Source organism: Ranitomeya imitator, chromosome 1, assembly GCF_032444005.1.
Source record: "Ranitomeya imitator isolate aRanImi1 chromosome 1, aRanImi1.pri, whole genome shotgun sequence".
NCBI lineage: Eukaryota > Metazoa > Chordata > Amphibia > Anura > Dendrobatidae > Ranitomeya > Ranitomeya imitator.
Genome location: NC_091282.1, coordinates 912,556,640 through 912,582,559, shown reverse-complemented (window position 1 = coordinate 912,582,559; position 25,920 = coordinate 912,556,640). Strand labels below are relative to the sequence as shown.

The window sequence follows — 25,920 nt, the reverse complement described above, 5'->3', positions numbered from 1 at the left end:
GGTAGTCAACAACGGCCCTCTTCTGCTCACAAATCCTTTCCAACATATGCAGCGTAGAGTTCCAGCACGTGGGGACATCACACAACAGTCGGTGAGCTGGAAGCTGAAAACGCTGCTGAAGCACGGCAAGGGTGGTTGAAGCTGTAGCTGACTTTCTAAAATGGGCAGACAGACGGTGTACTTTCACTAGCAGATCCGGCAGCTCCGGGTAGTTTTTCAGAAAACGTTGAACCACGAGGTTAAGCACATGGGCCAAGCAAGGTACGTGTTTGAGCTCACCTTGCCTCAGAGCCACCACCAGGTTACGGCCATTGTCACACAAGACCATGCCTGGCTGTAGGTTCAGTGGTGTCATCCAAATATCTAATGTAAATGAAGAAAAAACCAGAAGGCGCTGCTTTATCATTTGAGATTAATTGCGGCAAATATAAGGATGAAACCACCACTCTTCGTCCAAAATAATAATATATAAAGGGTAAAGTAAAAATATTTGCGCTAAAAAACCTCAATAAAATTATATAAATAAATAAGAATGTGGGTAAGAATCCAAACTTCGTTTCACATTGATATTCGCATAAATAGCAGTATATAATTACCTCAATCTACAAGACTGTATTCAGATTTTTCCTGTAGCGTCTGGAAAGGTCCTGCAGTTATGTGCAGTGAAGCGTGCGTCTGGCTCCTTATCTGTATATCCAATCCAGTAGCGTCCGATGCCAGAGAGCAGTGATCAGTAATAAATCATGGTACAGGGGATGCTGTCCCGGCCGGTGACTAGCGTGCCCCTTGAGAATATAAGATCTGCCGTGCACTGGCAGAAACGGCTTAGTTCAAAAATAATAGTGTGGTCCTGTGGGATAGTGTGGTCCTGTGTGCACCTCGTAGCTGGTCACGTGAACACATCACGTGTCTGTGACGTTACACAAGGTCCTGTACCTTGCCGGCTTTTTGTTTTGAACTAAGCCTTTACTGCCAGTGCACGGCAGATCTTATATTCTCAAGGGGCACGCTAGTCAACGGCCGGGACAGCATCCCCTGTACCATGATTTATTACTGATCACTGCTCTCTGGCATTGGACGCTACTGGATTGGATATACAAATAAGGAGCCAGACGCACGCTTCACTGCACATAACTGCAGGACCTTTCCAGATGCTACAGGAAAAATCTGAATACAGTCTTGTAGATTGAGGTAATTATATACTGATATTTATCCGAATATCAACGTTAAACAAAGTTTGGATTCTTACCCACATTCTTATTTATTTATATATTTTTATTGAGTTTTTTTAGCGCAAATATTTTTACTTTCCCCTTCATCCAAATATCTGACTGCTCTTTCAGTGCTGTCCACAACTCTTCTGCATTGTGCGGTTTGTCACCTATTCAGATTAGTTTCAGCACAGCCTGTTGCCGCTTGGCTGAGGCAGTGCTGCAGTGCTTCCAGCTTCTGACTAATGTGTCGATTTCAGAGATAGAGGATGAAGAAGAGGAGGAGGTGGTGCAGGAGCTGTAGACTGTTGGGGCAACCCTAATTGACGTAGGGCCAGCAATCCTCGGCGTGGAGAGGATGTGTTCTATCCCAAGGTCCGACTGGGTCCCGGCTTCCACTATGTTTACCAAGTGTGCCATCATTGAGATGTACAGTCGCTGCCCACAAGAACTTGTCCACATGTCGGTGGTTAGGTGGACTTTCCATGTAACAGCATTGTTGAGGGCTGTTAATGTTTTGGGACACATGCTGGTGTAATGCCGCTATGGCACACCAGGAGAAATAGTGGCGACTGGGGACCGAGTACCTTGGGACAGCTGCCGCCTTCAGGTTGCGGAAAGCTTCTGTCTCAACAAGCCTAAAAGGCAGCATTTCTAGAGCAAGCAGAAGAGAAATATTAGAATTGAAGACTGTTGCCTGTGGGGCGTTGGCTGGGTATTTCCGCTTGTGTTCCAAAGACTGGGTTATAGACAACTGAACGCTGTGCTGGGACAAGGATGTAGAAGAGCTTGCTGATGGTGCTGCTTGACTGTGGGCCACAACAGGTGCAGGGCTAGAGGCATCTTCACATGCATGGTGTACTGGGGATTGGCTTCTACTCAAAACAGTGGAAGAAGCAGTGGTGTGACCAGCAGGCAGTGGTCCTAGAGCCTGGAGTTCGGCCCACAAAGTCGGGTGCTTTGCTTGCATGTGCCTGATCATGCTGGTGGTCAGGCAGGTTGTTTTGCTACCCCTGCTGATGCGGGCATGGCAGGTGCTGCAAATGGCCTGTTTGGGGTTATCGGACAGAGTCTTTAAAAAATAACCAGTCTTGGGAAGATCTGACAGTTGGAATGGCATGTTGGTGTTACTGGGAACGGATGCACGCCTTCTGTCTGTGGCCACCACACTGCTTCTTCCTGCCTGTTGGTGGGATAAGCCTCCTTCCCCATTTGTGCTGCTGTCCTCGCTATGCATGTCCTCCTGCCAGATTGGGTCAGTCACTATGTCATCCACCACCTCGTCTTCCACATCCGCACCCTGCTCCTCCTCCTGACTTTCTGGCAATTGTTTCTCATCATCGTCCACCTCTTGTGACACTTTCCCACCATTGCCTTCTTGTGACTGGGGCTGGTCAAAGCTTTGAGCAGCTATACATGCAATCTCATCTTTCCCCACTTCAAGTTGACCGGCAGAGATTTCTGAATCTTGAAATGGAAAACTGAACAGCTCTTCAGAGTGTACAATTGTGTGATCAGTTGTCTCAGGACAATCGGCATGGTGGGAGGAAGGAGGAACAGGGTGAGGAATATCCTGGCCACACACACAACGGCAACTCAGACTTGAATGTGTGAAAGACAAGGTGGTGGTGGTGGCTAAGTGACTGGAGGCATTTTCCGCTATCTACCAACAACCATTTCACAGTGCTCTGGCTTCAATAGTGGTGTGCTGCGGTCCCCTAGAAAAACTGGGACAAGAAGGTCGAGCGAGAAGATGTGGGTCTTTGTTGTTGCCCACTTTCACCTTGGCCACGGCCTTGTCCTCTGGATGCACCATCAGCATCACGTCCACTTCCCCATCCCTTGCCCCTTGCCTTAACCATTTTTAATGGACCACTGCACTATTTCAAATGCTCAACACAAATGTCTTTATTAGTAACGAAATAATATCTGATCAGTATGTATGCAAATCTACGATTTTTCAAACCAAAACACCAGGCAGGCCTCAGCCTGACCAAACAGACTGTATTCAATTTTTTTTGTGAAGTTAATTTATGTAAAATAGTGCTGTATTGAATTTGAGTATTAGACAGCCAAAAAATAAGTACACCGGCCTGCAATGCCCAAACTTGGAGCAGAGATATATGAGGGCTCTCACAGAAATACCACTCTGGCAAATCAGTGGCCTTTGAATTTTTTTATGCTAAATAATGCTGTATAGAATTTCAGTATCAGTCCGGGATCACACACAGCGAGATACGGCCGAGTCTTGCAGGTTAAAACCAAGCTCTGGCACCAGCATTCCAGAGCGGAGCGTGCGGCCGCATAGCAATACATGGAGCTGCACGCTCTGCTCCGGAGTGCCGGCTCCAGAGCTTGTTTTTAACCTGGAGACTCGGCCGTATCTCGCTGTAGTGTGACTCCGGCCTAAGACAGCCAAAAAAAGTACACCGGCCTACAATGCCCAAACTTGGAGCACAGAGATATATAAGGGCTCTCACAGAAATACCACACTGGCAAATTTGTGGCCTTTTAATTTTTTTATGCTAAATAGCGCTGTATAGAATTTGAGTATCAGACAGCCAAAAAATAAGTACACCGGCCTACAATGCCCAAACTTGGAGCAGATATATATGAGGGCTCTCATAGAAATACCACACTGGCAAATCTGTGGTCTTTCAATTTTTTATGCTAAATAGTGCTGTATAGAATTTGAGTATAAGACAGCCAAAAAATAAGTACACGGCCTACAATGCCCAAACTTGGAGCAGATACAGTGGGGCAAAAAAGTTTTTAGTCAGTCAGCAATGGTGCAAGTTCCACCACTTAAAAAGATGAGAGGCATCTGTAATTTTCATCATAGGTAGACCTCAACTATGGGAGACAAACTGAGAAAAAAAATCCAGAAAATCACATTGTCTGTTTTTTTAATATTTTATTTGCATATTATGGTGGAAAATAAGTATTTGGTCAGAAACAAAATTTCATCTCTATACTTTGTCATTTATCCTTTGTTGGCAATGACAGAGGTCAAACGTTTTCTGTAAGTCTTCACAAGGTTGCCACACACTGTTGTTGGTATGTTGGCCCATTCCTCCATGCAGATCTCCTCTAGAGCAGTGATGTTTTAGGCTTTTCGCTTGGCAACACGGACTTTCAACTCCCTCAAAAGGTTTTCTATAGGGTTGAGATCTGGAGACTGGCTAGGCCACTCCAGGACCTTGAAATGCTTCTTACGAAGCCACTCCTTCGTTGCCCTGGCGGTGTGCTTTGGATCATTGTCATGTTGAAAGACCCAGCCACGTTTCATCTTCAATGCCCTTGCTGATGGAAGGAGGTTTGCACTCAAAATCTCACGATACATGGCCCCATTCATTCTTTCATGTACCCGGATCAGTCGTCCTGGCCCCTTTGCAGAGAAACAGCCCCAAAGCATGATGTTTCCACCACCATGCTTTACAGTAGGTATGGTGTTTGATGGATGCAACTCAGTATTCTTTTTCCTCCAAACACGACAAGTTGTGTTTCTACCAAACAGTTCCAGTTTGGTTTCATCAGACCATAGGACATTCTCCCAAAACTCCTCTGGATCATCCAAATGCTCTCTAGCAAACTTCAGACGGGCCCGGACATGTACTGGCTTAAGCAGTGGGACACGTCTGGCACTGCAGGATCTGAGTCCATGGTGGCGCAGTGTGTTACTTATGGTAGGCCTTAATACATTGGTCCCAGCTCTCTGCAGTTCATTCACTAGGTCCCCCCGCGTGGTTCTGGGATTTTTGCTCACCGTTCTTGTGATCATTCTGACCCCACGGGGTGGGATTTTGCGTGGAGCCCCAGATCGAGGGAGATTATCAGTGGTCTTGTATGTCTTCCATTTTCTAATTATTGCTCCCACTGTTGATTTCTTCACTCCAAGCTGGCTGGCTATTGCAGATTCAGTCTTCCCAGTCTGGTGCAGGGCTACAATTTTGTTTCTGGTGTCCTTTGACAGCTCTTTGGTCTTCACCATAGTGGAGTTTGGAGTCAGACTGTTTGAGGGTGTGCACAGGTGTCTTTTTATACTGATAACAAGTTTAAACAGGTGCCATTACTACAGGTAATGAGTGGAGGAAAGAGGAGACTCTTAAAGAAGAAGTTACAGGTCTGTGAGAGCCAGAAATCTTGATTGTTTGTTTCTGCCCAAATACTTATTTTCCACCATAATATGCAAATAAAATGTTAAAAAAACAGACAATGTGATTTTCAGAATTTTTTTTTCTCAGTTTGTCTCCCATAGTTGAGGTCTACCTATGATGTAAATTACAGACGCCTCTCATCTTTTTAAGTGGTGGAACTTGCACTATTGCTGACTGACTAAATACTTTTTTTCTCCACTGTATATATGAGGGCTCTCATAGAAATACCACACTGGCAAATCTGTGGCCTTTCAATTTTTTTATGCTAAATAGTGCTGTATAGAATTTGAGTATAAGACAGCCAAAAAATAAGTACAGCGGCCTACAATGCCCAAAGTTGGAGCACGCAGATATATGAGGCCTTATTTTTTAAAAACACCAAAAAAAAAAAAAAGGTACACAAGGGTAGCACACACAACCATGCTACAAATGCCTGACAAAATATGATTTTTCAACAGACCTCAGTCTGACAGAACAGATTGTATATATATATTTTTATTTTTTTTTTGGGGGGGTGAATTTTTGGAAGAAAACAAAAATTGGTATATAGTAAATAAGCTGCAGCAGCAGCAGGCAGTTATGGAGCTTTGGGAAAGATGCAGTGAGAGCAATTGTGTTTTTTTACTCCATTTTACTCCACTTTGATTTGTTTGCCCATTTTCATATATTTTATAGTATTAATAGTGTAATGCAAAAGTAAATCATTAAAATATTTAGAGACACGCATGGAGCTATGTTGATGAAAAAATTGAGAAAGATTCAATAACTTGCATTTACCAATATGTTTTTTATCTTATAAGATATTGGCCCTAAATATATTGTGTATATGTAATATATACTGTATGTTAAGTAAATTGTTGTGCGTAATTAGCAAAAAATACACATACTGTTACTGTGTCAAGGTTGTTGCAACCTACAGCTCACTGCTTTATCTTGGATTTCTAGGAAAGCTGTACCAAAGAGATAGAGTATGCCAGGAGTTTACCATGCTTGGAACAGAAAAGTTTTCTGCAGCGTAAGTTTCAAATTCAATGTACCAGTTATAATGTGCTTATGTTCCCATGTTCTGTAGAAGAAAATTAGAGAAATGTGCTTTCTAAATAAAAATGCCATGATCAATTTATTCTATCTAGCAAAATCTTTAAAAGGAACACATTCATCAGACAATATTGTCTTTTTAATTAAATATGCCCCTTTCCATGTGGCCGGCTCATAGGCTTCTCCATTAGATAACACGTGTCATGAATTAATCATTGTATGTTTGTCTCCAGTGAGAATAAGCAATTACCACATTACTGGGAAATACATTAAACAGTCAGTGATATTTAATTACATTTCTTCTAAGCTTCAAATGTGACGGTTACTATAAATGGAAGCCATGGGGCCTCACGGACTTGTGATTACATGTCATTCTTTTATATTGTACCACAAAGCCTTAAACAGAAAAATTATTATAACAAGTAATATGGTTCCTGTGCCCAAATTTAAAACTAAATGTTTAAAAAGCAATCTTTACTACAAAGGTCTAGAACATGATTACAACTATCTTCTTGTAGTTGAAGCACTTCCCTACTGATGCCCTTCACAGCCTCTTTGAATATGCACTGTATGAAAATGGTTTTGTAATATATCAGCTAATGATGAACACGCTGAACTCATACGTTAGATGCCTGCCATCACAACAGGTGCTTGGTCTGTGTAAGGTTACATGCGGTCGGTTCCTAATTTTAGAATTAGAGCCTGGCTGCAGTCATTTAAAGATCTGAACAGGAACCACAGAGATTAGACCAGTCTGACGCAGCCCCCAGCCACCTCTTTAAACTTCTGCTATAGGTGATTGACACTTCTCCCCCTATATAAACACAAGGGAGAGACCTATCAATAATCTGCTGCAGCACTTGGAAGCGCTGGCTGTGGGCCCCAGCTCGATTTTTAAACTGGGTTTTGTCTAAAATGCTTTCATAGAAAAATATAACTGGCAACAATAGTGCACCCAAGCTCTGATTCATGCCTTCAACAGTTTTGGGAAGCATGAGTCGAATGGAAGATTCCCTTAAACCCCTTAACGGCATGCGCCGTACTAGCGCATATCATGTCCATAACGTGTTTTGAACAGCTGACATGTGCCCCTAGCAGCCGCGGATGGAATCGCGATCCACCCACGGCTAATAACCCGTTAAATGCTGCTGTCAATCGATGACAGCGGCATTTAATGTGATCGCACCGGAAGTGCGTCACTAATCCCGCCCATTGATGACCACGTCACATGATCGCGGGTCACCGATGAGTTAGCATGACAACCAGAGGTTTTCAGTAGACCTTTATGGTTGTCATTTCCGGATTGCTATGAGCGCTGCCTGGTGGTCGGCGCTCATAACAAGTGAACATTTCTGCTACAAACAGGCAGAGGCGATCAGGTTATCGCAGCTTCTAGTTTCCCAAAAAGTAAAAAAAAAAGCTTTAAAAAATGTTTAAAAAATAGAAAAAATCTATAAATGTTCAAATCACCCTTCAGTCAAAATAAAATAATTAAAAAATATATATATATACACATATCTGGTATCCCCGTTTTCAGAATCGTTCGCTCTATCAAGCTATAAAAAGAATTAATCCGACTGGTAAATGGTGTAGCGAAAAAAAGACAAAATGCCAGAATTACTGTTTTTTGGTCGCTGCAACATCGCAATAAAATTCAATAACAGGCAATCAAATGATTGTATCCACACCAAAATGTCTGGAGCCGGGACAATTAGACACTGCACTGGGACAACGAAGTGGACGTGGTTGCAACAGCTGTTTGTGGGCAAAAAGCATCAGCGCCGGCTTCATGGTCATCAGATTAGAAAGGCCGAAACACGGGGGGGGCAGTGGTTTGACCCTCAGACACAGATTTAGTACTCAGGCATTCCGCCCACCTACTGAGGTGCTTGGCTGCCATGTGCTTTTGCACGCTGGGGTACTCAGGTTGGCAGTGTTCTTGCCTTTTCTTAGCTTGGTTTAGCAGATGCTGCAAATTACAGTTGTTTTACCTGAAGGACTTTCAGAAAAAAACTGCCATACAGGGGAGCAACGCACCCTTGGCCTGTTATCTAGCCAAGTGGGGGGTGACCGAGTTCTACCTCTGGTTAAACCACTACATCTTCTTGCATGTTTTTTTGCTACGGATCCTTCTCTGCACTGCTGTGCTCGCTAGGTGTGCCACCGTGCAAGGTGGGATCAGTGGCCTCATCATCAACAATGTCGTCTTCTAATTCATTAATCTGATCCTACTTCTGAGCTGTGATTTGAGTCTGATCTGATGGCATCTGTGCCTCATGATTATCCTCCACCTCTTCAGACATCAATTGACCTTCCCCAACGTGCCTTTCTCCTGGCCGTGGGTGCTCAAATGTTTGGACATCACTGCTCTCCACCTCCTCATGACCCTCTTCACTGATGCTGAGAAGCCTGACAATTTACAAGGGAACATAAACAGTTCCTCAGAGTGGCCAGCGTTGAGGTCATATGTCCCTGGGATTCTTGATCGTGGGAGGAAGAAGGACCAGGTTGAGAATACAGAGGCCCAACTTCATGGCTACTGAGACTGGACCATGTAGAAGACTTTGTGGTGCTGCTTGTCAACACACTGAAACATTTGTCTGCCGTTCAACCCTTAACATCCTCGCACTTGTCTGGGTTGGTGGTGTAGTGCAGTGACCAAATTTTGACAGGAACCTAGAACAAGAAACAGTCTCCTTCAGATCTGTCACACGTCCTTAGGGGACACTACCACATCCACATCTCTTAGATTCACCTTTCATCACCCTCTCATCATGAATGCATTCTGCTTATAAAAAAAAAATACTGGCTTTATTTTTCATAAGTACCCTTACAAAGGTCTTATGTACAAATTCACTGTTTGTAGCAATGTGTGGCTATTATTTTTTAGATCGTTTTACTGACACACTAGAAATGCTGAGTAATGAAGATTATTGCCTCTGTTAAATTGTTACATAAGATCATCTCTAACCAGTTTGCGGCAGTTGCAGAACTGCTAGAAAAAGATACGCTATTTTTTAAACAAATAGGAAATTATGTTTTTTTTTCCAATAGTCTTATAAATAATAATAATAATCTTTATTTTTATATAGCGCTAACATATTCCGCAGCACTTTACAGTTTTGCACACATTGTCATCACTGTCCCTGATGGGGCTCACAATCTAGAATCCCTATCAGTATGTCTTTGGAATGTGGGAGGAAACCCACGCAAACACAGAGAGAACATACAAACTCTTTGCAGATGTTGTCCTGGGTGGGATTAGAACCCAGGACCCCAGCGCTGCAAGGCTGCTGTGCTAACCACACTGCCACCGTGCTGCCCGTCTTGCAGCACGGAGTATGTCAGTCTTGCTGACATACTCCAAATGCGGAGTAATGAAAGTTATTGCCCCCGGTAAATTGTCACGTATGAGTATCTCTATCCAGATTGGGCCAGTCGCACAACTGCTAGACAAATATTAGGGATTTTAAGTGGAAAATGACAGAGATCTGCAGCATGTACATGCAATGATGAGAACACGCACCTGCCTGCCTTTCACAATCCCTCCTATTAAATCTCTCCCTACTTATATCCCCACCTAATAAACAAGTAATCTCTTGACAATCTTCAGTTCTTAAAAGAGCTTTTAGGACTAAATAATGCTCACTAGGGTTGAGCGACTTTTAGTTTTTCAGTGTCGAGTCGGGTTTCACGAAACCCGACTTTCTCAAAAGTCAGGTCGAGTGAAATCGGCCGATCCTACTGAAAAGTCGGGGTCGAGGATCGGCCGAAACTCGAAACCCAATGTAAGTCTATGGGTTTTTTTTTTTTTTTTTTACATTTCCTTCAGGGCGATATAGCAGAAAAGCCGGTAATTGAATTACCGGCTTTTCATTTCTCCTGCCAAAACCCGACATGATATGAGACATGGCTTACATACAGTAAACCATGTCATATCCCCCTTTTTTTGCATATTCCACACTACTAATGTTAGTAGTATGTATGTGCAAAATTTCAGCGCTCTAGCACTTAAATTTAAGGGTTAAATCACGGAAAAAAATGGCGTGGGCTCCCACGCAATTTTCTCCGCCAGAGTAGTAAAGCCAGTGACTGAGGGCAGATATTAATAGCCTGGAGAGGGTCCATGGTTATTGCCCCCCCCCTGGCTAAAAACATCTGCCCCCAGCCACCCCAGAAAAGGCACATCTGGAAGATGCGCCTATTCTGGCACTTGGCCACTCTCTTCCCATTCCCGTGTAGCGGTGGGATATGGGGTAATGAAGGGTTAATGCCACCTTGCTATTGTAAGGTGACATTAAGCCAGATTAATAATGGAGAGGCGTCAATTCTGACACCTATCCAATATTAATCCATTTGCATTAAATGGTTAAAAAAACACACACACATTATTAAAAAGTATTTTAATGAAATAAAAACACAGGTTGTTTTAATATTTTATTGTACGCTCAATCCACTCGCTGAAGACCCTCGCTCTGTAACAAATAAAAAATAATAAACCAACAATATACATACCTTCCGTAGATCTGTAATGTCCCACGTTGTAAATCCATCTGAAGGGGTTAAAATATTTTACAGCCAGGAGCTCTGCTAATGCACCTGTGCTTGTGGCTGTAAACCCCAGCGAATGAAGGTAATGTAGGTCAATGACCTATAGTTACCTTCATTCGCGGTGATGCGCCCCTTGCTGGATGTCCTCATGTGACCTCGAGCCTGGGAACTTTTCCCACACTCCAGGGACATCCAGCAGGGGGCGCATCACCGCGAATGAAGGTAACTACAGGTCATTGACCTAAATTACCTTCATTCGCTGGGGTTTACAGCTATGAGCAGCGCTGCATTAGCAGAGCTCCTGGCTGTAAAATATTTTAACCCCTTCAGATGGATTTACAACGTGGGACGTTACAGATCTGCGGAAGGTATGTATATTGTTGGTTTATTATTTTTTCTTTGTTACAGAGCGAGGGTCTTCAGCGAGTGGATTGAGCGTACAATAAAATATTACAACAAACGGTGTGTTTATTTAATTAAAATACTTTTTAATATTGTGTGTGTGTTTTTTTTAACTCTTTCATACAATTGGATTAATAATGGATAGGTGTCATAATTGACGCCTCTCCATTATTAATCTGGCTTAATGTCACCTTACAATAGCAAGGTGGCATTAACCCTTCATTACCCCATATCCCACCGCTACACGGGAATCGGAAGAGAGTGGCCAAGCGCCAGAATAGGCGAATCTTACAGATGTGCCTTTTCTGGGGTGGCTGGGGGCAGGTGTTTTTAGCCAGAGGGGGCAATAACCGTGGACCCTCTCCAGGCTATTAATACCTGTCCTTAGTCACTGGCTTTACTACTCTGGCGGAGAAAATTGCGCGGGGCCCACGCCAATTTTTTCCGCGATTTAACCCTTAAATTTAAGTGCTAGAGCGCTGAAATTTTGCACATACACACTACTAACATTAGTAGTGTGGAATATGCAAAAAAGGGGGATATGACATGGTTTACTGTATGTAAACCATGTCTCAAATCATGTCGGGTTTTGGCAGGAGAAATGAAAAGCCGGTATTTGAATTACCGGCTTTTCTGCTATATCGCGCTGAAGTTAATATAAATATATATATATATATATATATATATATATATATATATATGTGTCTGAATGACATATATATATATATATATATATAAAACGAAACCCGACTTTTAAGTAGAGATCGCCGACTGCCGACCCGATCCCAGTGTGGGATCGGGTCGGGTTTCACGAAACCCGACTTTGCTAAAAGTCGGGACTTTTGAAAAGTGCCGATCTGTTTCACTCAACCCTAATGCTCACTATAACCTCCTATCACTCTCCCTATGTTACTTTAATTCTCCCTACACTGAAACTATGCTCTGCCTGCCCTGTTTCCAACTGCAATATGTGGAATATGGTGCTGGCAGCCTTTAAATAGTCCCTATAATGCTGGAAGGCCAGCCAATTACAGTAATGCCACACCAATGAGTCGGCATTACTGTGATAGGCAAGTCAGGAAAGCATGTTCGTTGGCTGCAAATAGAGCACCAAACATGCTGGGCAGGTCACTCGAATGTGCCAAGGTGAATACCTAATTACTCGCCGAGTAATGAATAGCTGGAGTACCAAACTAATCGTGCAAGTAACTAATAGTGCTAAATGTTTTCGCTCATCACTATTTATTAGTGTTACACTGTTCTACTGTTCAGAGACACCTGCACAAATATGACCTTAATGGAAGAGTCATCAGCAGAAAACCTCTCCTTCATCTTCACCATAAAATTCAGTGTCAGAAGTATGCAAATGAACATCGAAACAAGCCCATGCATCTTGGAAACAACCCTGTAGACCTATGAGGTTAAAATAGAACTATTTGGCCGCAATTATCAAAGTTATGTGTGGAGAAAAAAGGGCACATAATTTCAGGAAAAGAACATCTCGCCAACCATTAAGCTTGGGGGTGGAGCAATCATGCTTTAGGGTTTTGCAGTCAATGACACAGGGAACATTTCACATGTGAAGGGAAGAATGCAAATTCTTGATGAAAACATAACACCATTTGTAAAAAAGGTGAAGTTGAAAAGAGGATGATTTCTACAAATATATAATGATCCTAAACACACGTCATAAACACATCAAGTAGACTACCTCTTAAAGCGTAAGATGAAGGTTTTCTAATGGTCCTCACAGTCGCCTGATCTGAACATTATTGAAAATCTGTGGCTAGACCTCAAAATGCAAGATGACCCAGAAATCTCACGGAATTGGAAGAATTTTCCAAGGAAGAATGAATGAAAATCCCTCAAACAAGAATTGAAAGACCCTTGTCTGCCAACAAAATGCATTTACAAGCTTCGATACTTGCAAAAGGGAGTGCTACTAGGCAATAACCATGCAGGGTGCCTAAACTTGGGTATTTGCTCTGATTGTTTGCCGCACTGTTTTACCCTCACCCTGTATTGTCTTAGTAATTTTCTGTCCACAGGAAGAGAAAGCGGGTGTCAAGTGATATGAGACCTGGTCCATGCAGTCTTTCTAATGACAGAGAGGCCAGTGGATGAGAGCACCCACTGACCCCGTGTCTCTACAACATACAGTATATCCCTCTAGCAAGTTAAATGATAGTAGTAATAGATACAAGAACAAAGGGTGCTTAATTGACATATTTTTTGGAAAAAACAAGCATAAAAGCCATCATACGATACGATACGATACACTTTATTGATCCCGTGGGAAATTATGGTATCACAGCAGCACAACTTAAATCATAAAAATCATAAAGGAATTACATAGTTGACATGACAGTGGAGTTGACAGAAGAACATTATACATTATACATTAGAATAGGACATACACAACAAGTGAACTGAATTGTATAGAAATAAGTAGACATTCACCTTGGTGGTTTAACCCTAATGTTATTGTTGTACATCCCCATAGCAGTTTGCACAAACGATTTCCTATATTTTTCCTTCTTACACCTCAGGAGTATAAGCCGGTTACTGAAGGTGCTCTTCTGTCTCATGAATAGCTCATATAATGGATGTGCATTATTGTTCATAATTGCCATACACTTTTTCAGAGTTCTTTTCTCCACTACCTCCCCAAAAGAGTCCAGATTACAGCCGACAGCAGAACTTGCCTTCTTAATAATCTTATTCAGCTTATTAGCATCAGAGGCCCGCACACTACTACCCCAGCACGTGATTGCAAAAAAGATGGCACTTGCCACTACAGATTGGTAGAACATCATACATTGACAAGCTGTGCACACTCAATGGTTATTTGTACATTTGGAGTGTTCCTCCACCTCTCACCCCTTTGTGCTGTGTCTTTTTAGTCAGGTCCAAATCCTTCTCTACCTCAGTCTATTTTGAGGCCTTCTGGAACATACACTGGGGAAAATAAGTATTTGATACACTACCGATTTTGCAAGTGTTCCCACCTACAAAGAATGGACAGGTCTGTAATTTTTATGACAGGTAGACTTCAACTGTGAGACGCAGAACCTAAAAATAAAATTGACATTCCAGGATTTTTAAATACTTAAATTGCAGTTATTGCATGAAATAAGTATTTAATCTCCTACCAACCAGCAAGAATTCTGACTCCCATAAAAATAAAATTGACATTCCAGGATTTTTAAATACTTAAATTGCAGTTATTGCATGAAATAAGTATTTAATCTCCTACCAACCAGCAAGAATTCTGACTCCCATAGACCTGTTAATTTTTCTTTGCGAAGCCCTTCTGCTCTGCACTCATTCCATATATAAATTGCACCTGTTTGAACTTGTCACCTGTCTAATATACACCTTTCCACACACTCAGTCACCATACTCTAACCTCTCCACCATGGCCAAGACCAAAAGGCTGTCTAAAAATACCCTTGACAAAATTCTAGATCTTTACTGGCTCGGATGGGCTACAGGACAATAGGCAAGCAGCTTAGTGAGAAGACAACAACTGTTGACTCAATTATTAGAAAATGGAAGAAACACAAGATGACTGACAATCTTCCTTGGTCTTGGGCTTCATGCAAGATGTCACCTCGTGGGGTAAGGATGATTCTGATAAAGGTCAGGAATCAGCCCAAAAGTACACAGGAGCACCTGGTCAATGACCTGAAAGAAACTGGGACCACAATCTCAAACATTACCGTTAGTAACACACTACACCATCATGGATTAAAATCCTGTAGGGCACAAAAGGTTCTCCTGCTCATGCCAGCACATGTCCAAGACCTTTTGAAATTCGCCAATGACCATCTGGATGATTCAAAGCAGGCATGGGAGAAGGTCATTTGGCTCGATGAGGCCAAAAGATGAATATGGGTCGAGGCTGGGTCTTCCAGCATGACAATGACCTGAAATACCTAGCCAGAGCATTCAGTGGTATAAACCTTGTTCCATGAAGTCTTTCTAAAGACAGCCATGCCAGCAGACGAGAGCCCCTATTTAGCCTTGTGTCTCTACAATATGTATTCCCTATAGCAAGTTAATTGATAGTAGTAATAGATACAAAAACATATGGTGCTTAATTGACATCTTTTTGGTAACAAAAAGCATAAAAGTCATCCCATCATGACAAGATATACACACTCAGTGGTTATTGTACATTTGCGGGTGTGCCGCCATCTCTCACCCCTTTGTGATGCGTCTATTTAGCTTTTTGGTCAGGTCCAAGTCCTTAAACCCTAGATACAAAAACCCTAAATACCCAGCCAGGGCAACTAAGCAGTGGCTCCGGAAGAAGAATTACAAGGTCCTGGAATGGCCTAACCAGTCTCCAGACCTTCAGCCAATGAAAAAATATTTGGTGGGAGCTGAAGCTCAATGTTGCTCATCGACAGCCACAAAACCTGAAAGATCTGGAGAATAATAATAATAATAATCTTTATTTATATAACACCAACATATTCTGCAGCGCTCTACAGTTTAACAGTTTCAAACACAACAGTCATAGGTAACAACGTTAGCAATACAATAAAGCAAAATAAGACGTCCTGTGACCTTATGCCGAAAAGAACTGTATGCGGGAGTGGGCCAAAATCCCTGCTTGCAGTGTGTGCAAACTTTGTTCAAGAATTACAGAAAATGTCTGACCTCAGTAATTGCAAACAAAGGTTTATGCACCAAATATTAAGTTCTGTTTTTCTATTACATCACTTATTTCATGCAGTAAAATGCAAATTAATGACGAAAAATCATACAAAGTGATTTTCTCATTTTTTTTAAAGATTCTATCTATCACAGCTGTAGTGTAACTACGATAAAAATTAAAGACCTCTCCATTATTTGTAAGTGGGAAACGTTGCAAAATCAGCAGTGTATCAAATACTTATTTTACCCACTGCAGCAAGGTGAGATACTAGATTTAGTAACCATCCTAATTAGGTACTCCTTGTTGCTGTGGGATGGCTTTTACACTCTTTTTATTTAAAAAAGTCAATTTAGTACCCTTTATTTTTACATGTCTCTAATTACTGCTGGGTACTCAGTCATTGTCTTTATTCTAATTTATATATATCAATATATCTTCTTGTGTGGTTTTTCATTTTCTACCTGAGTCTAGGAAAGCTGAATTGTTCTGCAATCCTCTGCAATGGAAATGCAAATCTGTGTTTGTTGGTTGCTGCTAATAGATCTCTGATGTTAATCTACATATTTCGCTGTATTAATTTAAATGACAACAGAGAATCCCTCGTCATATTCATCTATTGAGTAGTAATTCACAGTTTCTCCCAACTGGAATTTCAATAACAAGAAACAAACATAGTCCAACTGTCACGCCGTTCTGTCTGTATCTGGTTTTTGGCGTGACAATGCATGTCTTTGCTTAAACCCTTTGCTCCTTTCCCCCTAATTTGAGCTGGGATACTGTTGGCTGTTACCTGTATGGAGCCTTCTCAGTTCCCTGCTCTGCTGTGCAGCCGTACATGGGTGTTTAGGTCTTTGCCCTGCTGCATAACCATCCACATGTGCGGTCCCTGGTTGCCGCTGTGAAAGCTGTCTGCGGGTTGAGAGGTCATTTGCAGCTGGTGCATGACTTTCCACGTGTCAGTGCGTGCAGTCGCAGCCTGGTGTCCTGAGCCTCAGTTCCTGCACTGATTGTGCTGTAATGGTTTCTGTTCGTGCTTAGGGCGTGCACGACCACACCTCCCCTGCTTTTATCAGGGTTAGGGTGTGTACTTGAAATGCTGTCCCCAGCCAATTTCTGAGGGGCAGCTCCTATATAAAGTTCCCCTGCCCTATGGGCGGGGCCTGAGCTACTCACAAAGCTCCTGAACTTTGCTATGTGTGTTTGTGTTCCTGCACCTCTCCTGTCTATGTTTTGGTACCAAAGTCCTTGCTTTGATTCCTGGTTTGTCCTGTTCTGGCGCCTGTCCTGGAGGCGGTTTATCCAGGCCCAAATCCTTGATCCTGTAGCTGTTCTGTACCTGAACCTGTCTGAACTGTCTGCTGTGATTATGTTCCTGGAATCCCTTTTCATCTGGAGCCTCACACCCTGTGACTTTGAGTCTCTTGTAACCAGTGTTTCTGCTGAGCATCTACTACTTTGTGCTCTGACTACCATGCGGTGTTAACCCTGTCTGGCCCACATCCAGTACGGCGGTGCTTGCACCATCATGCTTGAGTTCTTTCCTAGGTCCGATGCCTGGAGCCTGATGACCGCAGTCTGGAACCTGATGACCGCTGCCTGCAGCTTGGAGCCTGATGACTGGTGGTGCTTGTAGGTCATGTTGGATGTCCGGAACCGAACGACTCCTGTCTGATGTCTGCTGGTGACCCGGGGTCCTGATGTCCTGATGCCCTGCCTGTGTCCTGATGTCCTGCCTGCGTCTTGATGACCTCATGTTCCCTTATGACCTGATGACCTCATGTACCCTGAGTCCTGACGTCCTCGTGTGTCCTGATGTCTTACCTGCGTCCTGATGACCTCATGTACCCTGATGTCCTGTCTGTGTCCTGATGTCCTGTCTATATGTGCCTCGGTGATCTGTTGGTGTCTGCAGTATATCTCTCCTGATAATCCCCTTCTGCAGTATATCACTCCTCTCAGTCTCTCTATACAAAGCCCCAACCTGCAGTACATAGCTCTGTTTAGTTACCAGTACACCCACATTGCTGCTACTTCCTGGTGTGTGCTCTCTGCACTCTAATAACATAGGCTCTGCCCCTTTCCATGATGCCAACCTTCACAATAGAAGCTCTGTTCTCGACACAGCACACTGTGCTGGCAGGAAGCCAGCTTAGGGAGACTGCACATGATCAACCAAGGACACTGGAACTACAGGATGGTTCCAATGGAAAATGGACGGTAAATACAGTAGAGGTTTGAGGGGAATCTTTTGTAGGGTGATATCTGCGAAACAGGACATATTTAAAAATGAGTTATATAGGCACAAATTCATCAATATATTTGTGGACATTGTGATAAAACAGCTTTTTTTTATTTTGGGAATGATCATTTAAATAAATTGGAAATTTTAGGAAATATTTTGAAGGCTGCAAGTCCTGGCTTCATGCAAATTGCCTTTTTTCATACTTTCAATTTTAATTTTAAAAAAAGGTAGTTATCCTGATTGTAAACTACACAGCACAATTAATATTATGTAGTGGTATTATATATTTTACTGTATTTTACACCATTTATTAAACGCATATTGTGTCCATAATATCCAGGTAATATACCACATTATCAAATGGGACTATGCTCTGACAGCTCTATCTGTATAAATGGATATACTTTTTTATTACCTGAGTTTTCATTAGAATTTTCTGTTTCCAAGAATACATCTACTGATATGGTTTGTTCTTTTTAGAGCGGTCATCATGAACAGCAGGAAGTACTCCAATGCTACTTTTGAAGAAATAGGTCACCTAGTGAAAGCCATAGTCTCACTGGCAGCAACATGCTGCGCCAAAGGAGCTGCTGCAGACTGCTATGACAATGGGGTAAATGTATAACATGCTTCCATTCCTAACAATAAGTCTATTTTTCTATACCTGTTTTTTTCTTCAATTTGTCAATAAACATTTTTTTTCAGAGTTAAAAAAGTATTAAAGCAGGACATGGAGAGAATGTGTTTCAGGTGATGTCCTGTTGATAACAACTAAGAATCATCTGAGAATGACACGTTCAGTATTTTCTATTTACTGTAGAAAAAGCTGCCTTTTAACTCAAAGAACAAATATTTCTGCTAGGTTTCATTGATCATTGTTTTTCATGATCTATTTCAGCTATAGGGTTGTTACATATTTAATCTTAAGGAATGCACCTCTCAAAATTTTCCCATATAACATGATGAAACAACCAATATGAAGGAATCCTCCAAAAAAATGAATACACTCCAAAATACCTTTAATTAGCAAATCACATTCATTTTGTCTTGGGCGGTAATCACTATGATACATTAAAATGGCCATCTTATTATATTGATAGAAACCTGCCTTAGAATTTTAGACCAGATCAGGTGCTTGTGGGCACGGACAGTAGAAATCTGTACTGCTATGACTTGGCGATTTGGGATGAGCAGACCCATGGATGTTCGGGTTTGTTGGGTTCAAACGAACTTTAGTCCAAAGTTCGGTTCGGGTAATAGAATCCCACCCAAACTTAAACGCAAACCCCATAGAAGTCAATGGGGACCCATATTTTGGTGCTATAAAATGGTATTACTAAGGGCTAGAGGTCTGAAAAAGTCTCTATCTCTTTCCTCAGCATCCAACTGCAGAACACAGGGAGAAGTCCCTGTTTGGAGTTTGGTATGGGACAGTAGGTGTCCGGTACAAACCCCCAACTTTCTACTTCGGGTTTGCTCATCTCTATTGGAGATAACCTATATCACATATTGTAAAGTTATCTTCATGTCCCATTAGTGCAGTCTCCTACTGCACACGCCTATTGTGAATGGTGTTATACACTATACATAGAGCTGTTATCTTTCATTTTTATTATTTTTGTGATGATAATGAGAATGCTGAAATGACTCTATAACAGGAACTATAATGCTAGTACTAGGCTTCGAGGGCAGTGTTGAAATATAATATTTCAGATTTTTTTTATATAGTGTCGCTACGTAATGTGTGACGTTCTGAGACATTGTGTGTGCTCCAAATTAAATTGTAAAATCCAAGTACGCACAGGGAGAGAACTACGCTGAAAAGCTTAGTATCAGAACAGAACTCTGTTTATTACATCATCAGTCTGTGTTTACAGTGCTTTGCGAAAGTGTCCGGCTCCCTGGAACTTTTCAGTCTTTGAATTTCAACAAAAATTTAAAATAACCAATAAATTTCGTTTAACTTCACAATTGTGTTCCACTTGTTGATTCTTCACCAAAAATTTACATTTGGTATCTTCTTGTTTGAAGCATGATATGTGGGAAAAGGTTGAAAAGTTCCAGGGAGCCGAATACTTTCGCAAGGTACTGTATACAGTTAGGTCCATATATATTTGGACAGAGACAACATTTTTCTAATTTTGGTTCTAGACATTACCACAATGAATTTTAAACAAAACAATTCAGATGCAGTTGAAGTTCAGACTTTCAGCTTTCATTTGAGGGTATCCACATTAAAATTGGATGAAGCGTTTAGGAGTTTCAGCTCCTTAACATGTGGCACCCTGTTTTTAAAGGGACCAAAAGTAATTGGACAGATTAAATAATTTTAAATGAAATGTTCATTTCTAGTACTTGATTGAAAACCCTTTGTTGGCAATGACGGCCTGAAGTCTTGAACTCATGGACATCAACAGACGCTGTGTTTTCTCCTTTTTGATGCTCTGCCAGGCCTTCACTGCGGTGGTTTTCAGTTGTTGTTTGTTTGTGGGCCTTTCTGTCTGAAGTTTAGTCTTTAACAAGTGAAATGCATGCTCAATTGGGTTGAGATCAGGTGACTGACTTGGCCATTCAAGAATATTCCACTTTTTTGCTTTAATAAACTTCGGGGTTGCATTGGCTTTATGTTTTGGGTCATTGTCCATCTGTAGTATGAAATGACGACCAATCAGTTTGGCGGCATTTGGCTGGATCTGAGCACACAGTATGGCTCTGAATACCTCAGAATTCATTCGGCTTCTTCTGTCCTGTGTCACATCATCAATAAACACTAGTGACCCAGTGCCACTGGCAGCCATGCATGCCCAAGCCATCACACTGCCTCCGCCATGTTTTACAGATGAAGTGGTATGCTTTGGATCATGAGCTGTACCACGACTTCGCCATACTTTTCTCTTTCCATCAGTCTGGTAGAGGTTGATCTTGGTTTCATCTGTCCAAAGAATGTTCTTCCAGAACTGTGCTGGCTTTTTTAAATGTTTTTTTAGCAAAGTCCAGTCTAGCCTTTTTATTCTTGATGCTTATGAGTGGCTTGCACCATGCTGTGAACCCTCTGTATTTACTTTCATGGAGTCTTCTCTTTATGGTAGATTTGGATATTGATACGCCGACCTCCTGGAGAGTGTTGGTCACTTGGTTGACTGTTGTGAAGGTGTTTCTCTTCACCATGGAGATTATTCTGCGATCATCCACCACTGTTGTCTTCCGTGGGCGCCCAAGTCTTTTTGCATTGATGAGTTCACCAGTGCTTTCTTTCTTTCTCAGGATGTACCAACTGTAGATTTTGCCACTCCTAATATTATAGCAATTTCTCAGATGGGTTTTTTCTGTTTTTGCAGCTTAAGGATGGCTTGTTTCACCTGCATGGAGAGCTCCTTTGACTGCATGTTTACTTCACAGCAAAACCTTCCAAATGCAAGCACCACACCTCAAATCAACTCCAGGCCTTTTATCTGCTTAATTGAGAATGACATAACGAAGGGATTGCCCACACCTGTCCATGAAATAGTCTTGGAGTCAATTGTCCAATTAATTTTGGTCCCTTTAAAAACAGGGTGACACATGTTAAGGAGCTGAAACTCCTAAACCATTCATTCAATTTTAATGTGGATAGCCTCAAATGAAAGCTGAAAGTCTGAACTTCAACTGCATCTGAATTGTTTTGCTTAAAATTGATTGTGGTAATATCTATAACCAAAATTAGAAAAATGTTGTCTCTGTCCAAATATATATGGACCTAACTGTATAGGTTTTCATTGGACATTCATTATAGCATTATAATTAGCTCAGTTTATCTCTTCATATATTCTGGAATTAGCATACACACATCTAATTAGCTAAAGTTAATATCATCTACACCTTAGGTGTGTCTCTCGCTTCTTTATTTCGCTTTTCTATGTGCTATCTCTATGTCCTGTTAAACAAAGAAATCCCAGAAACAACTTATCTCAAAACATACACAGACTCCTTTTTGGAAAGCAAGGAGATGTAGGTAGAACAACCAAAAAGGAGTTGGAAAGATAAATATCATACTCTCACAATAGTGATATGGGAAAGTGCTTTGAAGAAAAAATAATTGTTTAACCCCTTTACCCCCAAGGGTGGTTTGCATGTTATGGACCGGGCCAATTTTTACAATTCTGACCACTGTCCCTTTATGAGGTTATAACTCTGGAACGCTTCAACGGATCCCAGTGATTCTGACCTTGTTTTCTTGTGACATATTGTACTTCATGATAGTGGTAAAATTTCTTTGATATTACCTGCGTTTATTTGTGAAAAAAACGGAAATATGGCGACAATTTTGAAAATTTTGCAATTTTCCAACTTTTTATGCAATTAAATCACAGAGATATGTCACACAAAATACATAATAAGTAACATTTCCCAAATGTCTACTTTACATCAGCACAATTTTGGAACCCACATTTTTTTTTGTTAGGGAGTCATAAGGGTTAAAAGTTGACCAGCAATTTCTCATTTTTACAACACCATTTTATTTTAGGGACCACATCTCATTTGAAGTCATTTTGAGGAGTCTATATGATAGAAAATACCCAAGTGTGACACCATTCTAAAAACTGCACCCCTCAAGGTTCTCAAAACCACATTCAGGAAGTTTATTAACCCTTCAGGTGTTTCACAGGAATTTTTGGAATGTTTAAATAAAAATTAACATTTAACTTTTTTTCACAAAAAATTTATTTCAGCTCCAATTTGTTTTATTTTACCAAGGGTTACAGGAGAAAATGGACCCCAAACCTTGTTGTACAATTTGTCCTGAGTACGCCAATACCCCATAAGTGGAGGTAAACCACTGTTTGGGCGCACGACAGAGCTTGGAAGCAAAGGAGCGCCATTTGACTTTTTAATGCAAAATTGACTGGAATTGAGATGGGACGCCATGTTGCGTTTGGAGAGCCACTGATGTGCCTAAACATTGAAACCCCCCACAAGTGACACCATTTTGGAAAGTAGACCCCCTAAGGAACTTATCTAGAGGTGTGGTGAGCACTTTGACCACCAAGTGCTTCACAGAAGTTTATAATGCAGAACTGTAAAAGTAAAAAATCATTTTTTTTCACAAAAGTTATCTTTTCGCCCCCAATTTTTTATTTTTCCAATGGTAAGAGAAGAAATTGGAACCAAAAAGTTGTTGTACAATTTGTCCTGAGTACGTTGATACCCCATATGTGGGGGTAAACCACTGTTTGGGTGCGTGGGAGAGCTCGGAAGGGAAGGAGCGCCGTTTGACTTTTCAATGCAAAATTCACAAGAATTGAGATGAGACGCCATGTTGCGTTTGGAGAGCCACTGATGTGCCTAAACATTGAAACCCCCCACAAGTGACACCATTTTGGAAAGTAGACCCCCTAAGGAACTTATCTAGATGTGTGGTGAGCACTTTGACCCACCAAGAGCTTCACAGAAGTTTATAATGCAGAGCCGTAAAAATAAAACAAAAAGTTTTTCCCACAAAAATTATTTTTTAGTCCCCAGTTTTGTATTTTCCCAAGGGTAACAGGAGAAATTGGACCCCAAAAGTTGTTGTGCAATTTGTCCTGAGTGCGCTGATACCCCATATGTGGGGGGGGACCACCATTTGGGCGCATGGGAGGGCTCGGAAGGGATGGAGCGCCATTTGGAATACAGACTTAGATGGAATGGTCTGCAGGCGTCACATTGCGTTTGCAGAGCCCCTAATGTACCTAAACAGTAGAAACCCCCCACAAGTGACCCCATATTGGAAACTCGACCCCCCAAGGAACTTATCTAGATGTGTTGTGAGAACTTTGAGCCCCCAAGTGTTTCACTACAGTTTCTAACGCAGAGCTGTGAAAATAAAAAATAAAAAATTCCCCCCAAAATTATTTTTTAGCCCCCAGTTTTGTATTTTCTCGAGGGTAACAGGAGAAATTGGACCCCAAAAGTTGTTGTCCAATTTGTCCTGAGTGCGCTGATGCCCCATAAGTGGGGGGGATCCACCGTTTGGGCGCATGGGAGGGCTCGGAAGGGAAGGAGCGCCATTTGGAATGCAGACTTAGATGGAATGGTCTGCAGGTGTCACATTGCGTTTGCAGAGCCCCTAATGTACCTAAACAGTAGAAACCCCCCACAAGTGACCCCATATTGGAAACTAGACCCCCCACGAACTTATCTAGATGTGTTGTGAGAACTTTGAGCCACCAAGTGTTTCACTACAGTTTATAACGCAGAGCCGTGAAAATTAAAAATAATTTTTTTCCCACAAAAATTATTTTTTAGCCCCCAGTTTTGTATTTTCCCAAGGGTAACAGGAGAAATTGGACCCCAAAAGTTGTCCAATTTGTCCTGAGTACGCTGATACTCCATATGTGGGGGTAAACTCCTGTTTGGACACACGGGAGAGCTCGGAAGGGAAGGAGCACTGTTTTACTTTTTCAACGCAGAATTGGCTGGAATTGAGATAGGACGCCATGTCACGTTTGGAGAGCCCCTGATGTGTCTAAACAGTGGAAACCCCCCAATTATAACTGAAACCCTAATCCAAACACACCCCTAACCCTAATTCCAACGGTAACCCTAACCACACCTCTAACCCTGACACACCCTTAACCCTAATCCCAACCCTATTCCCAACCGCAAATGTAATCCAAACCCTAACCCTAACTTTAGCCCCAACCCTAACTGTAGCCTTAACCCTAACTATAGCCCTAACCCTAGCCCTAACCCTAGCCCTAACCCTAACCCTAGCCCTGACCCTAGCCCTAACCCTAACCCTAGCCTTAGCCCTAACCCTAGCCCTAACCCTATCCCTAACCCTAGCCCTAACCCTAACCCTAGCCCTAACCCTAGCCCTAACAATAACCCTAATGGGAAAATGGAAATAAATCCATTTTTTTTATTTTTTTTATTTTTCCCTAACTAAGGGGGTGATGAAGGGGGGTTTGATTTACTTTTATAGCGGGTTTTTTAGCGGATTTTTATGATTGGCAGCCGTCACACACTGAAAGACGCTTTTTATTGCAAAAAATATTTTTTGCGTTACCACATTTTGAGAGCTATAATTTTTCCATATTTGAGTCCACAGAATCATGTGAGGTCTTGTTTTTTGTGGGACGAGTTGTCGTTTTTATTGGTAACATTTTCGGGCACGTGACATTTTTTGATCGCTTTTTATTCTGATTTTTGTGAGGCAGAATTACCAAAAACCAGCTATTCATGAATTTCTTTTGGGGGAGGCGTTTATACCGTTCCACGTCTGGTAAAATTGATAAAGCAGTTTTATTCTTCGGGTCAGTACGTGTACAGCGATACCTCATTTATATCATTTTTTTTATGTTTTGGCGCTTTTATACGATAAAAACTATTTTATAGAAAAAATAATTATTTTTGCATCGCTTTATTCTGAGGACTATAACTTTTTTATTTTTTTGCTGATGATGCTGTATGGTGGCTCAGTTTTTGCGGGACAAGATGATGCTTTCAGCGGTACCATGGTTATTTATATCTGTTTTTTTGATCGCGTGTTATTCCACTTTTTGTTCGGCGGAATGATAATAAAGCATTGTTTTTTGTCTCGTTTTTTTTTTTTCTTACGGTGTTCACTGAAGGGGTTAACTAGTGGGACAGTTTTATAGGTCGGGTCGTTACGGACGCGGCGATACTAAATAT

The 25,920-nt window shown here is 41.6% G+C and overlaps 1 protein-coding gene across 1 annotated transcript in view; it reads left to right on the top strand.

Moving 5' to 3' along the window:
• Positions 1-25,920, top strand: part of GC (GC vitamin D binding protein) — a 381,762-nt gene that overhangs the window by 170,532 nt on the left and 185,310 nt on the right. The window contains exons 2-3 of the mRNA XM_069745727.1: positions 6,314-6,383; positions 18,748-18,880. Of these exons, the coding sequence (XP_069601828.1) occupies positions 6,314-6,383; positions 18,748-18,880 (203 nt within the window). The remainder of the gene's footprint in view (positions 1-6,313; positions 6,384-18,747; positions 18,881-25,920) is intronic.